This window comes from Tinamus guttatus, unplaced genomic scaffold (assembly GCF_059628265.1).
Source record: "Tinamus guttatus ecotype Peru unplaced genomic scaffold, ASM5962826v1 Tinamus_guttatus_pri_ptg000198l, whole genome shotgun sequence".
In the NCBI taxonomy this organism is placed as follows: Eukaryota; Metazoa; Chordata; class Aves; order Tinamiformes; family Tinamidae; genus Tinamus; species Tinamus guttatus.
The window spans coordinates 3,811,295-3,826,914 of NW_028288732.1; the positions used below are offsets into that span (position 1 = coordinate 3,811,295).

Below are 15,620 nucleotides of genomic sequence, written 5' to 3' on the forward strand. Positions count from 1 at the left end.
GGTCTGGGGATCACCTGGGCAAGGCCCCTGCTCCAACAGGGCCACCCAGCGCGGGCAGGTCCGTGTCCACATGGGACGTGAGGGTCCCCAGGGATGGAGATGCCTCAACCCGCGTGCCAGCACGTGGTCCCCTCACCCTGCGGAGGTGTTTCCTGGCGTTCCTGTGTTCGGCGCGTGTCCATGGCCTCCTGTCCCCCCCGAGCGCCTCCGCGGCCCCTCGCTCACGGCAGCCCGCGCGGGATGCGGACGCTTCTCCCGGCTGCAGGTCGCGCAGGGCAGCGGCCGGGCCGGCGCTGGCGGCAGCCGTGGCCGCAGTGCGGGCCCAGGGCCCGGCTGGCGCAGGCGGGGAGCCGGGACCCCCCCCTCGGCGCTCCCCGCCGGGCAGGCGGAGCGGCGGCTGCGCGGGCACGGAGGCGGCGCGCAGATAAGGCCGCTGCCACCGCCGCGGCTCCCGGGAGGGAAGGAGGGCGGTCAGCGGGGAGGGAAGCGCCGGCATTTCCTCCGCTCAGCCCGGCCCCGCGCGGCCCGCGGTCATGAGGGCCGCCCGGGTGCTGCTGCTCGCGGCGCTGGCCGCCTTGGCCGCCTACTACGTGTACCTGCCGCTGCCCGGCAGCGTGTCGCAGCCCTGGAAGCTCATGCTGCTGGACGCCACCTTCCGCGCCGTGCAGCAGGCGGTAAGGGGGGCCCCGCGCGGATGGGCGCTGCTTCCCGCCCCGGGGCTGGGAAGGGGAGGATGGGGGCTGCGGTGGCGGCGAGGGGGAAGACGCTGAGTCTCGTCGTGCCGGTCCCGTGTGTTGAGCGCAGGGCTCCCGCTGCAGGGCTCGACATGGGGTGTGTGTCGCTTGCCTGAGCTCTTGCCTCCTTCCCGAGAGGTGTTTTCATCGGGAAGCAAAGCAGACCGGGGATCGCAGGAACTTTCTGATAACTGCCCTTTTGTGGGGGATCTTTTATTTTCTGCTGGGATGGATTGATCTCCTGCAAGGAGTGATAAGACATCTTCAGGCCTGGCTAACTACTATCTATGTTAAAGTACAAAGAAAAAAAAAAAGGCACCTTTTCCCGCATTTCACTTGCATTCTGAAACATATAAGTGTATTTTAAAAATGCACTTTGCGTGGTTGAGCCTATTGACTGATTCCAGAAGGAGTTAGGTGAATCCTTGGCCTGCAATGGATGCTACAGGGCTGAGTGGGGATACGTGGGTTGGGATTTAGCCCCTCATGTCCCTGACACAGTGACTGTGGGGTATGGGGAGGCACAAGGAGGCTTGGACACGGTGCCCACATAGCTCCTATGTCCCACTAGGCCGGGCCCAGGGCTGGACAGGCCATCGGAGCTGCTGGGGCCTGTCCTCACAGCCCAACATGCCACCGAGTCCAGACTCTGGAGTGAAGGAACAACGGGGCGCTTCCAGGGCAGCCACCTTGGGCATGCCATGAAAACGATGCCAGCATGGCCCGTGGTAGCTTCGCTCTACAATAGATATTACAGCTTGACATTCATTTTCTCTGTGCTGCTAATGAAAGCATCTGGACGGCAAGCTTCCACCTCATCCAAATTCATTGATAGTATGGTCAGAAGGGCCGTGACGGGTACCCAGGATATTGCTTGCAAAACATCCTAATATTTCACCCAGGAACACCTGAATCAAGTCCATAACCTCTAGCTGAAGGAGATCTATCTTTAGAAAATCATATGACCGTCATTCCATATACATATATTACTGCTGGCTTGCGTGCACGTTCTGTGTATTGATGGGCTGCGTGAGGGCACGGTCAGATGAGCACTGCTGCCTTCAGCTTTGGAGGCTGGCGGATATCCCAGGATCTTCACTAGAGATCGTAATCCCAGGATTAGTTAGCTGAGCAGGTCTTACCGTTGTGGCGGTTTGAGCTAAACTGCCAAGCTCTGCCCATCATTCCCAGCTCCGTGGGGCTGGGAAGCATCTGCTCAGGGGGAAGTGGGGGTTTCTTAGTAGTCTGCAAGTCTGGCTTTAGAAATAAACTTGCATAATGAGGACAGTTCCTAACCAAATAGCAGTCCCTGCCATGTGTACTTTAAAGGAGGGAACAAGGGAGTATCACACGGAAGCACGAAGCCGAGCAGGGTGTGAGAGGTGTCCGGAACGGAAGAGGTGAGCCCTGGGGCACCGGTTTTGGGAGAGACAGACGAGATGTTCTGGAGTCTTTCCGCCACTTAGAGGTAGTGCAAAGCCAGGGATTAATGTGTGCCACTAGGAGGGAACTGTGTGGGCTGAAACTGGGATTGTAAAACAAGCTGCAGTACCAAATTAGTTAGAAAGCTGGGGGTTTTTTGTATGTGTGTGTGCATGCACTTAAATATAATAAAGTGTATGTCCTCTTGTAGAGCTAAGCTTCCCCTTTCTTTTCGAATTGCCTATTTTAAGACCAAATGGTTCAGCATTTCTTTAAATGTGGCCACTGAACTTTCCCCTACTTCTACATATATTTTCAGTGTGCTATTTATTCCTTTCCTTTGCAGGTGTGATTGCAGACAGAAGAAATTTTTCTGACTAAGTGTTTTTATTTTAAAATCTCAGAAGTTTACTGTAATCTTGCCTTCTAAGATTGTGAAACGAACTTGAAATGCTTCATGTACCATTAAGTGGCTTTTGCTTATTCTGAAATAGATTTGCAGAGATGTGGACTGTTAAGCATTACAATTTCTTGTGAATATATATTTACAACAGGGATAATGTGTGATAATTTATTTTCTTAGTATACTAATTAGTCAGTATAAACATAATATACTAAGGATGTCTCTGTCCTAGTCAGTTGCAAAGTATTTGACAAGCTTGGAACTCAGTGCTCTGACTCAGGGCAAGACACACTTCAAGTGTTCTGAGTGTAATCATATGATTAAAAATACTTAACTCCTGTGGGAAGCTTTCTGTTAGCAAGCTTGAAAGCATATGACAAAAGGAGACTGGAGTTATGATGATAATCTTACTTTGGCAAGGGGAACAAAGAGATGAACAACCAAAATATCTTATTTGAGGTCACATAAACTAGAAGATAACTTAGGTTGGAACCGCACATATACACATGTCCACAAAGAACTTGAGTTCACTGAAATTTGGGCAATCACAGTAAACTCCTCAGGATTATAAAACTGAGCCATAGGTATTGTTTTACTTTGTGTCCCTGCCAACGAGTATCTGCAGAAATATTTATAACTGTACAGATAAGAACAGGGCTACTGCGAGCATTTTTCCATCTTTTTCTAACCACTCTCCACCGATACAGTATAGAGGACAGCATATATTTACTTAATGAGCCCTTTGAAATGGGCTAGTTTAGAACACTGCTGTCCCGATACCTTCTATTCTGACACTTGGGAAGGAAGGGCTGATTTTTGGAACTTGGACACCTGCTACAGAACATAGGGAAAGGTCATCAGGTAGGCTTATATGGAAGGAGTTGGGCAGCCGTGCCGGGCACAAAAGTATCCTCATATTTCTCCTCATCAGCAAAGCAAGTCCTTCCTGCTTCCCTGCTACTCGTTTCCTTTCGGAATAAAATCTAGGGTGTGGGACATTAGCAGTCAGGACCAGGGAAAACAGTAATTAGTGCTGTGTCTAACATTTTAATATCTAGTCTATTTGCCCATCATTTTTAGGGTGTGTGACTGCTAGACAGATGTAAATTATAGCCAGCCAAATTGTTCATATTTTTGCATAGAAAAACAGTCTTGCAATTGGCATACATTAATCTTCTATAAACTATTAGGTGTGGCAGTAAATCTCACTGAAGTGGCACCTATGCAGAAACTGGGTTTCACTGCTTATCTACAATAGAGACAAAAGTTATTAGTTACCTAGTATAAAAGCTCATAGTAGGTTCCAAACTGCAGTTGTAATCCATTTTCTTTGCTTCTAACTAATAAACACTCTGTAAAATATAGTCTTTTTATTTTGTTAGTTCAAAAAGAAATTAATGAAGCTTAGTGCACTTGTCTTGAGTGCCAGAGGAATATCTTTATAACACAGTATGAAAAAGCTCATTTCAACATATTCTGTAGTATGCAGTAAGGCACCTGCATTAAGAAATAGTACCATAAAATAGAAGAGATTCACCTTTCAGCTTGATAAACTGTTTGAAATGCAGTCAAAACAAAATATTCTGCCTGCAACTAAATGGGGAAATGATCCTGTTTATTTTTAGTCGGGCCCTATTATTGAAAAGATACTGTAGCTGGCATTTTGGGCTCTGGTGTTACACAAATGCGCTCTGCAAAATGATGGCAGACCTGACAACAGTGGCACTTGGGGTGTCTATAACTTCTTTTATGGAGTTAGTTTCAGAGGTTCAGTCCATGTGAGCCCTGAGTGGGACATGTCTGAGTCCTGAGCAGCGTTGGAGGTGAAGGAGCGAGTGGGCTCTTTGCTTCATCCCCTCTCCTGTGTAAGGTCAGTGCAGAGCGTGGAGGCCGACGGGCTGGAACGGCACCGGGGGAAGAACCGATGTGTCCAGCTGGCCCCGGGAGGCCTCTGAGCGCCAGGGAACGCAACCCGCAGCAAGAGCTGTGGGACTAAAGGTCACAGCTACGTGAAGTCGGGAGCTTTATGTGGCCAGGCAGCACCCGCTGCAGGGGTCACACGAGGACAAAGACACCCAAATGTTCCGAGTACTGCTAGACATGAGTAGAAATCAGCCACAGAAATAAAATCACAGGTTTTTTTCCCCTAATATAGGTGACCTGGCTGAGTACAAGTCCACGTAGGAGGTAAGGAGAGGAGCGGTGAGCGTTAGGCATTCCTTATGTAATTCCCAGCTGAGGAGCTGATACAAGAATCCCGATAGTTCAGGGACAGATACTGATATGAAAGGTGCTCACGTTTGCCTCGCTCTGGTCGTCTTGTGCCCGTGTCCAGCTGCTCACCACATGCAGCTGCGTCTGTCGGCCTGTTCGTGCAGCAGCGTTTGCTGGCCACGTTTCCCTCGAGATCTCCGGCGAGAGAACCAAGTACCCTCCTTCAGACTGATGCTGAAAGCAAAATGCAGTTGTCACAAGGGACTGACCCAAAGTAAATATGTTTTCTACCTGTGGTTAGCAGAGGATTTTTGGGTGAAGTGTGAACAGAGTTTTCATCTGTCAACTATCTCCCCGCCTTTTTTTTCTGTATGTTTTTCTGCAGTTCCTTAACTTCATAACTTCCCCTTTTCTTTGTGTTTCCTCTTCCTTTTCACTATCTGTTATCATTACAGTGTGGTCATTTTACCACAGGTTTTCACTCTGTCCATCTCCTGCACACACACTTATATAAAATACGATTCATGTACATGCTATGTTTCATAGCCTGCAAGAGTCTTGTATTGGGTCATGGGAAGAAAAGAAAAATCATATAGAATCATGAATACCTGCAAAGATTAAAGCAGCTGCTGCTTGCATTAATTTCTGGATCCAGCCCAGCTGCAGGCTGCTCCCACAGGGGATGGCCCCATCCTTTTCCCTGCTCCCTCTTCCCGTCCTTGAGTCATCAGCAGCACAGTGAGCTGGCTGAGGTTTGTTTTTCTGTGTTTTCGCTGGGTTTATGCTCAGCTGAAGTTTGTTTTTCCGTGTTTTCACTGAGTTCACCCTCAGCTGACTCATGCAGCTGATACTCCAAGGCTGCATGTGCATTTGTGGCAGCAAAAGCAACGTGTCAGGGAAGCACAGTCAACAGTAGAGGTCAGGCAGACCTGTCCTGGTGGCAAAGCCATCCTCGATGAGCTTGAGACAACCACCGAGCACATCCTCTGCTGCCAGGAGTCAGATAACAGGGCACAACTGCAACTTTGCTTCCAAAACCTTTGGAACAGACTGGCTGTTTACCAGTAGAAAGTGAAATCCCGATGCCTAATACATGATAAGATACACAGATTAGATTCCAGAGAAACCGGTTGATAGGTGCTTGGCAGAAAAGTTGCCTGGATCTAACAAATGCTGTTCCTCCTGCACCCTGTGTACAAGACATTTCTCCCTAGGGGTCCTGTGATTCCTGGCAAAGGTGACACTGAACCACCCTTTTGATCCTTGGAAAAGGTGGTCCATTATGGGGAGGAAAAAACCATGTGATAAGCTTGAAGATGGCTGCATTGCTCTGCTGTTTAAAACACAGGGCAAAACACATCTCGGTAAACAACAGTAGCCTTGAAATCAAACCGTTTCTGATTGCAGGGAATGTGTGGTAATCCTGTCCACACAGAATGGAAACTGCTGTGGGAGAAAACTAAAAGGGAATGGCTATTGCAAAACAGAGTCGGCCTGAAAAATCTCTCAAAACTGTTGTTTTTCCTGGCAGAATTCCTGCAATTGAATCAAAATGGTTATCTTTCCTGAGAAGCTCCCAAGGACACCCAGAGAACCAGATCTTTAGCTGGGTCATTTGGTGGCAATCCAACAGCTTCAGTGCCAAACTATTAATAGATGTATAGCTCTTCAGATCTTAAAAAGTCAGGGCATTTCTCTATGCATCTTTGCTTCTCTGTTAATATGAAATGTTTGAGAACCTCCAGTTCAAGATTGAAAGCCTGAACTGAGTTTTCTTATGGGAATTTTAAGGAACAGTGGGAGAAAAGCATGATCTGAAATACAAAGTTACAGACTGCCTTGTGAATTCATCATTTCTTGGTGCTGGCTGGACACTCTGCATTTTTCTTACAGGGAAAGACCTTGCAGGAGGAAGAAATGGTATTTAATCTGTAAAGTAGCAAACATTTTAGAACTTTGATTCCCACCAGACTATCTCAACAGGGTGACATTACCACAAGATAAGCAGGAAAGGAGTTTTTCTGTAAATTCCCCTTGTTTTGGAAGTGCATTCCTCCTTCCACTCGCATGCAGGTCCATTGCATTTGACATTCATAAATCTCTCTACGTAAAATTGCAGTGGAAGTGAGGCCGTGCAAACCTTTTTTTTATACAGCACCTCACTGAAAGCAAATGTTTCTTTCTTTCTTTCTTTTTTTTTTTTTAACCAACAAATGATTACAGCTGAGAGTCCTGCATGTGAGAACCTAAGAGAAGTTCTTGGTGTGGATATTGCAGAATGCAGAAAGTCAGTTAACAGACTGCTTCAAAATTCGCTTGTGCAGGTTCTCCTGTCCTCTGCAATGTGGGTGCAACAAGAGCAGTACCCCCTGCCCTCTGCCTTGCTGGCAGCTTTAATTCCTCCTAGCAGGTCTGCCCAGCAATAGTGACAATTTATTTTGCATTCCAGCTCCACTGCCTTGACCCAGAAAGTTTCACAGAAGGCTTCGCTGGCTGCTCAGTTTCTAACCTGCCTTGACAGGATTAACTTTGAGATTAACTTTGCAAATGAGGGAGAAAACCCTTCTTTTTTGATGGCCCTTCTCAGCACTGCAGTGTGGTCAAGCCTTTGGCAGACCCTTTACAAGCCCTTTTGCACCATGGGGAGTGCAACACGACCACCCAAGACTAAAGGAAAGCCAGAGCTCCTACCTGCCCTTGCTCACAGAAACATGTTTTAATCTACTCAAAGTTTTTATTAAAACAAAACAAAACAAAAATCTGGTTAGCAGAAGGGGATGAAGTATTTAGAGCTTTTTAAACATTATTGACTCCTCACAGTCATTGCTTCCTCGAGGAAAGTGCTACTCTAATCAGTTTAGATAAGAGCAAACAGAGGCAGGACCTCGAATAAGTGGGTTTGTATGTTAGGATCATGTGAAAATGGCTCTGCATCACTGCCCTCTACTGGGAGCTTCTGAGGAGCTTCCTAAAGTCCAAGGGTGGAAAGCTCCTGGTGAGGGCTGGCTCCTTCCAGAGGTGTCTTTCCAGAGGAACGATCTGAATTTTCATTTGGACTTGTCTTGATCCACCTAATGCCCGTCATTTGATTCTATATGACAGCAGGAAATCTTATGGACAGGGTTTTGTTTTAATGCCACTTTAAAAGCTTTAGAGGTCTCCAATAATCATATTCATTTTCTGGTGAATATTCTAAGAACCCCTATTCATTTTTCTACCAACACTGTCTTTTGAAAACTGTTGCATTAAACATCAATGCAGCGTCGCACAATATGCTCTGAAGTAACAAAAACCTTTTTTCTCTTTTATTTCTCCTAGTGCCACCTGATTCACTATCTGAGGCTCAGCCATCACTTGATAGTTCTGAATTATGTGATTGGTACCTTTGACAAGCTGAAGTCCGTGTCTTCCGAGCACGTTACCATCACGGATGCTGTTTTTGATGGTGTGGAAGTCAGGGTGTTTGAACCTGCTGCGAAGCAAGATGAGACACTAAAGCGCGGCGTTGTTTATATCCACGGAGGAGGCTGGGCCTTGGCAAGTGCAAGTACGTGTCTGCCTGTAGTTAAATTGAATACAACTCTGTTTTCTTTGCAGTAGGAGAAACCAAAATTGCTTTCCCTGCTAGGGATCACAATTTTGCTAAGACGTATCTGCATTCAGGAGTAACTGCCTCTGCTCTGATAGACCAAATGCAAGAAGGGAGGGGAAAAAATCATAGCACACAGTAGAAATGCATATCTCATCAGGATGTGAGCTGGAAAAGGAGGAAAAACTTATTTTCATTATATCCTGAAAGGACAATATAGCTTATTGTTTAAATTGCCAGGACCCCTGGATGCGTCCCTGATACCTACGATAAGTGCTATGGTAGTGTGCAAATACTGTCCTTGGTGATCAGGAGCTAGCGACGGGTTTAGCCCCGTTCTCACATAATAATTCCCAGAAGAATGTACTGAAATTGTTCAGAATTGCATGTGTCAGCATTGCTAATGTACAGCTCCTAACTAACACTTACTTGGGAATGCATGCTGCTAATTACAGAATCTATGGGCAGCATGATGAAGGAAGCTCCTAGAGGTGGGTACCAATCACTTTGTATGACCTGCTCCCTTCAGGAAATACTCCAGGCACTTGCAGAAATTACCTTGGAAATGAGTACTATGACAGAATTCATGTAGGAGCCACAGACATAATCAGAGAAAGTAATTTATAGCTATAGACAATAAGATAGCCATTGATTCTTCCACATTGTACAGAACGAGGCAAGTCTTGGGGAGAAAAAGGGTGTGCAGCTCTCACAGCTGTCTCAAGATCACAGTCAAACAGGAGATATTCCCCTTTTCCTTCCAAACTGCTCCTGACATATCATGAAGCCAGTGCAGCATGGATGTATTCTGAAGGATCTGTGGCCTCATCTATAAAGAATATTCTGAAATATTTCAGGAACAAAATCCCTATTGATTGCAGTTGGACTACGGATAAGTCCCTTAGACCATGATTTAAGTGAGATTTAGGTTTCTAAATACTTCTAAAATCTGTCTTTCAAGTGGCTTTGGAAATCCCAACTTCTGTCCTATAGCTGCTAAAAAGCAATTAGAAATATTGCTTGTTGCCCTCGTCCTTCAGAGAAATTAAGATTTGGGTTCAAGATGGATTTTCTTAGATGCATCTAAGGGATGCTTGCTAGAACTCTGCCCTTCACTTATTTACAAATTTCTTTTGTTCTATAATAATCTGCATCAGACTGTAGCTCTGCAAAAAGTTTGTATTATTGTGCTTTTATGGATGACTGTAACTCAGCAATGTCAGACATTAGGATAATGTCCAAGTTACAGTTTCAAGATACAAAAGTTAATGGCACAAGCCTTACTGCTAAATAATAAATTCTAAGGCTATAGATACATTAGAAAACGCTTTATGCTATACTATATTTGATAGTACCAGGAAACAATGATTAAGTAACTGGAAAGGAATAAAATTACAGAAAATCAGTCCCCTGATAAATAGGATAACTGTGATTAATTTTCCCTTAAATGAGTAGTTCAGTTGACGTTAATAGGGCAACTCATTTGAATCAAAGCAATTCTGAGTCCAATGTACATGCTTTAATAAAATGAACAACACGCAGTGACTCATACAATAACAGTGCCTGGATACTAATGCCCCCAGGCCACTGGGTAGCTTAAGTTTTGCCTAAGTGAGAGAACAGCAATATGTGGATGAAATGACTTGCCCCAAGTCGCTGAGAAACAAATGAGAAAGAAAGTATTAAGACTGTAGGACTTTGGGACTTCTCAAGGCGTGAATTACTGTTTCTTCTGCTAGAATATGTATTCAGAATTCAATTGCAAGCTGGCCTCATTTACTTTACTTATATTAGCATGATGTATTTATATTTTCTGAGACTGCTTCCCTACAGCTTTGTGAGTTACTGACATAAATGGACTCATATGTCACTAATGCTATGTCATTTCATTCCAGGAACAAGTCTTTATAACAACCTCTGCAGGATTATGGCCGAGTCTCTCAATGCTGTAGTAGTCTCAGTTGAGTGAGTAATTTAACACTGATAAGTAATTTTAAGGAATTTACCTGTAATTTAGTTCTTTTGGTTATTTGCCTTTTGCCTTGTTGCTCACTTGTATATAAGAATTTAACTTGGAAAATAATTTTATCAATATGGTACTTTTATCCTTTTAAAATGACAAGTAGTATCAAAAGCTAACTTGGATTTCTAAGGCAAAAATGCAGAAAAGGGAGTAGCACTCTAATCAGCTGGAGAAATATTATAATGCAAATCCTACTGCATCTTGCAAATGTAGCTACATAAAAGGAGTGCAACTAAATCCTGAGATCAAATGACCTAAGTTATGATTCTGTAAATATTTATCAACTTAAAAAAAAAAAACCACACACACACACTTGGGCATTATACATACCCAAAAGAAGGCTGAATTACATCTGTCTTAATCTCCCCATGCATCAGGAGGGCCATTTACCCGCGTCAGTGGCCACTCCCACTGCTGCAAGGTGTATTAAATATAAAATAACTGCAAGTTTTTCTATAAAGCAGAGCTTCTAAGTCATATTGAGAAAGGCTCTGCAACATAAAAATTAGCAAGTGATTTTGGCATTGCTCTTAACCAATATATGCAGTGGAGTCTAGCACATTCCCACTGTTCTCTCAATCACACACCGTTCCAGTGAATTTAACCTGCGTAATTTAATTTAATTTTCTACTCAAGAGCAGGAAACAACAGGAAGAGAAACACAACTGCTTTTCTGACTAGCTAAACAATTCCAAGGTTAAATGAATAAATAAATAAATAAACTCTTCCTAGCTACCTAACTACATTACCTGGTTCGCTCCAATGCGACTGATACTTTTCTCATCCTTATTGTCAACTTTTAATATTTTAATTCACAAAAGCAATCACTTGATACAGCTACTCAAGTTTCCCACTTAGAGATGATTGCATACCAAGTTCTGTGAGCAAACTGTAACTTAATTATATGAAGCTGATGTTACTACTGCAAAATTAATTCTAGAATACTTTAAGGGGTGGATTTTTTTTAACTTCCTTGGTGTTTATCAGTAGAAACAATAAAAAGTAAAAAACGGATGTTGGCCATTTCAGACAAGCGGTGATTGCAATATTGGAAAGTTTCTTATTATTCATTTTTCTTGTTTATGGCAGTATAATACTAACATTTTTTTTTTCAGAGCTGTTATTGTTTGTCTCTTCTCCTTTGCCATTATGTCTCTCAATCAAGGATTTTCTACTCCATTAGTGAAGTCTAATTTGATTTCTCCTAGGTTTAATTGTACATCTCATTTCATGATCCATACACAATCTGTTAGGTACTTTTGCAAGAAGCTCCCAAAGGCCTGTTTCATATTCTCTTGGGGCTGCTGCTATACATAGATTGCTTCCTGAAAACAGGACAGAGTTAGACTCTGAAACATGTGTTAGTTAAGTTTGAAGTTTATTTTGCATATGTGATTCTGCTGGATTAGATTTCTAACAATAAAATATTCAAACCAGAAAACTGGCTTTTGTTTTGCCTCAGGAATAATGGGAATCAAAACACTTCTGACAGAAACTTTCTTGATTTGAAATGCGAAACTTTAACTTGTGTAAAGATCTGCTTTCTCTCAAGTTGACAATAAAAACTATTTTGTCAAAATAGTCTTAATCAGCCCCACTGAAAATGAGTAAAGTCCATTAAGAATATAAAAGGCCACAAACAGAAGTGTGCTTGGCATCATTATGCCCAATAACAATTCTTTTGTTACATATGATTTAGTAAATACAAACTGACTTCTCCCACACTGTTTCTTTGACACTGAAGAAGTCTAGTGAGTGGAAATGTTCTTTTATCTATCTGCACCTCAGTTTCTCCACCTCTGAACTGGGTAGATTTCTGCTTGTCTCCTTGATAAAGGAGTGGAGTTACTGAATGTGTTGCATTAGGGCAAACAGGCATTACTTCAGTTCCTGGCTATTATTCCTTTCCTGGTATACAGACATCTACCGGGAATACATTCAATTTGGGCAACACAGAACTGCTTAGGTACATAATGTCTCATTTGAATCTGTTGGGCATATATAACTTACTGTCCCCAAGGTGGGGATTTGGGACTGAAAACAAGCTGATTGCAATGACTGCTTTGCCAGAGGTGTTTTAAGTATTCTTTTTTTATATATATAACATGATGAAATCCTCTACTGGGAAACCCTAGGAAAGTGCTGCACAATTTTATATTATCTCAGTGTTATTCCTATCTAGCTGGTTAGTATTAATTTTTCTGAATTAGAATACTGATTAGAAGATTAAGTCTAACATTGGTGCACACGTCTCATATTTTTCCCGTAGCATTTATCCTAATGAAATAGTTTTTAGCTGGTAAGCTATATCAGATAATATATTAAAGCTGATAGAGAGGTATATTCATTGTAACGATTGTCTCTCACATCTTTTCTCCTGTAGATACAGGCTGGTACCAGAGGTGTGCTTCCCTGAGCAATTCCATGATGCCCTTCGTGCTACCAAGCATTTTTTGCATCCTGCTGTCTTAGCTGAATATTCGGTTGACCCAAGTCGTGTTGCAATCTCCGGTGACAGCGCAGGAGGGAACCTGGCTGCTGCTGTGTGCCAGCAGGTAACGGGCAGAGCCTGACACACACTCACTACAGCACTTCCTCATTAACTGATGCGACAGGGTGGCCGTGCTGCATCACCACAAGGTGATGTGCCAACTTGACACAAAATTGCAGTGCTCGCTACTGAAAGCCAGCATCTAGATAGTCTACAAAGAAAGATGAGTCAATTATACACGAATCAAGCAGCTTTGCAGTGTCTTACTGTATTTATGAGTTGTTATGGGCCAAATTTTAAGTGAGAAGCTAAAAGACTTATTTTTTAATCCTGTTTGTTGGTGAATGCTGTATTTTCCTGAATAGGTAACTAGATGAATAGTACCTAGATGCATAATTTATCAATTTATTTTCCTGTTTTGCAGGCACTTGTCTTAAATGTCCTTACTTCTTTCAAATACAAATGAAGGACAAAAAATATAATAAATGAAAACAACTCTTCTGTTAAATTGCCTTCCTATAACATTTTGAATTTTAAGGAAAGTTATTTCATGTATCTCTAGTTTAAATGTAACCTCAATTTAATCTAGTAAAGATCTGAAAGGCAGCCTGGGGCAAGTAATAATATTTTCATGGTTGAGTGAAATACTATTATAAGCTTTTTCATATCATCATTAACCATTGGTGATAAGAAAGCTGATATCATGTGCAGGCAGCTAATTATCATGACAACCTTGCAATATTGAATTAGGGTGAAAAAATTAATAAGAGACAATTACACTAGAAGTTTCAGTCTTGAGGACTGTTAAACATGATAGAAGCATGTTTTGGAAACAGCATTCCTGATTTCTTTGTCTGATGCATAGTACTTTTTAAATCAATGATATAGGATTGCTTCAGGGAAAGATTAAATAAGCTAAGAATCTTCAGCCTGAAAGAGAGATAAAGCTGGGTGTGATGGATCTAGAAATCTTGTACGGAAGATGAACAGAAACAAATGTTTGCTGACTCCTCCACTAAAATATTTAGGGTCCATAATGGCTATCATTACAGTACAAGAAAAAGGTCAGGTTGCTTGTATTGTGGCCAAAAGAGCAACATCTCTCAATGGGATTGTATTAGAGAAGAATTTGGCCTAAAATTTGTAAAATGATTGCTTGCATATAGATCAAGGTTGATACTGTAATGTTGATTTTTTAATTATCTCAATTCTGACCTATATTCTTCTTGCAGCTTAGCAAAGAGGAGCATATGGCCGTCAGACCGAAGCTGCAGGCCTTAATTTATCCAGTCCTTCAGGCATTTGACTTTAACACACCTTCGTATCAGCAGAACATGAATATGCCTGTTCTTCCTCGTTATGTCATGATAAACTACTGGATAGACTATGTCAATGGTAACTATGACCTGGCTCACTCACTGATGATCAACAATCACACTGCTCTTGACGTGAGCCAAGCTCTGTCCTTTAGAGGACGCTTGAACTGGACATCTCTCCTGCCCTCATCTTTCAAAAAAAACTACAAACCTGTAATACAAACTACAGGCAAGGCTGAAATCGTCCAGAAGTTACCAGCACTGCTCGACGTACGAGCAGTCCCACTGCTGGCAGAAAACGAAATTTTGCAGCGGCAACCAAAGACCTACATCCTCACCTGTGAGAATGATGTCCTGAGAGATGATGGGGTGATGTACGCAAAGCGGCTGGAGAACGCAGGCGTGGAAGTCACACTCGACCACTTTGATGACTGCTTTCATGGCTGTATGATATTCACCATTTGGCCTACTGATTTCTCTGCGGGAGTTCAGACCAGAAACAGCTATGTAAAATGGCTGGATGAAAACCTCTGAGGAGAGAGTTTCTCTAGAAGACCCCGAGTGTGCAAGAGAAAATAAAACAACAATAACAAAGTGCACTTTTCTAAATTCTGACTTCATCCGTTCAGCTGCAGTTACTGAGGGTTACAGACCACTAGCTACAACATTCACTATCTTATTGGCCTTGCCAGACAAAGTATTTTGTGAAGTACTTTTTCAAATTTCTGGGTTTTTTTGCCTTTTTTTTTTTCCTTCATATGATACAAGCTATTGCCAAACGAACAAACGTTGAGCAAGGAGATCAGCATTCCTGAAATATTCTTAACTGGCTGAGTTAAAGCTTCGACTTTTATGGCACAAAGGCCATGATTTTCAAATGCAGTGATATAAAGCTAAACACCTACATCCACATCTGGATATGTAAAAGTGAGAACTGAACTTCAGCAGTGTTAATTGAATTCCTGATGTCAAAGAAAGTGTTAGCACTCTCAGCTTTGTCAGCAGAGCCATGCATTTGAATGTTAGGCATGGATTTTGGTGTTGGTTTTTAGGCACAAAGTGAATTTTAAATTCAAAAAAAAAAAAAAAGTTCTCAGGCAGTTAAGATGATGCTAGACAGGTCTCTTAGCCAAATATGTGATCAGCTTTGGAATTTGGTCTTTATTCTGTTATTTATATTTTAAATAAGCACAGGACTAATATATTTTCCAAAAACATATAGCATACATATGTAGTATGAAGTATTATGTGTAGCAACGAACCCAGGTTGCTTTTTATAATCTTCAAAGCTGACCACTTATTTGGCTAATGAATTGGCTTTGTTTAAAATATCAGTTTCATGACCTTCTTAGAGAAAATATTGAGCGTACTAAAAATAATCTGCTGTGTGGTTTGCACTAATGTTTGTAATTAATATCAGAAGTTTTT

At 42.5% G+C, this 15,620-nt stretch overlaps 1 protein-coding gene and 1 long non-coding RNA gene across 2 annotated transcripts; one reads left to right on the forward strand and one right to left on the reverse strand.

The window, feature by feature from the left end:
- Nucleotides 1-524: 524 nt before the first annotated feature.
- On the forward strand, nucleotides 525-14,729 carry NCEH1 (neutral cholesterol ester hydrolase 1). Its single transcript, XM_088523903.1, has 5 exons — nucleotides 525-674; nucleotides 8,092-8,320; nucleotides 10,258-10,327; nucleotides 12,769-12,940; nucleotides 14,109-14,729. The coding sequence occupies exons 1-5, from the start codon at nucleotides 534-536 to the stop codon at nucleotides 14,724-14,726; spliced, it is 1,230 nt and encodes a 409-aa protein (XP_088380029.1). The 5' UTR covers nucleotides 525-533; the 3' UTR covers nucleotides 14,727-14,729.
- LOC148594802 (uncharacterized) lies at nucleotides 8,158-8,937 on the reverse strand. The gene is made up of 2 exons (XR_015913317.1): nucleotides 8,792-8,937; nucleotides 8,158-8,332 (listed from the first exon to the last, which is right to left on the reverse strand). It is a non-coding gene; the product is annotated as an uncharacterized LOC148594802 (long non-coding RNA).
- Nucleotides 14,730-15,620: the final 891 nt, after the last annotated feature.

What these genes read in the sequence shown, in the direction of transcription:
- NCEH1 (XM_088523903.1), top strand. Translation starts at nt 534, where the DNA reads ATGAGGGCCGCCCGGGTGCTGCTGCTCGCGGCGCTGGCCGCCTTGGCC. An exon ending in TCCGCGCCGTGCAGCAGGCG is followed by an intron (nt 675 to 8,091) that starts GTAAGGGGGGCC and finishes TATTTCTCCTAG; the next exon opens with TGCCACCTGATTCACTATCT. An exon ending in CTGCTGCTGTGTGCCAGCAG is followed by an intron (nt 12,941 to 14,108) that starts GTAACGGGCAGA and finishes TTCTTCTTGCAG; the next exon opens with CTTAGCAAAGAGGAGCATAT.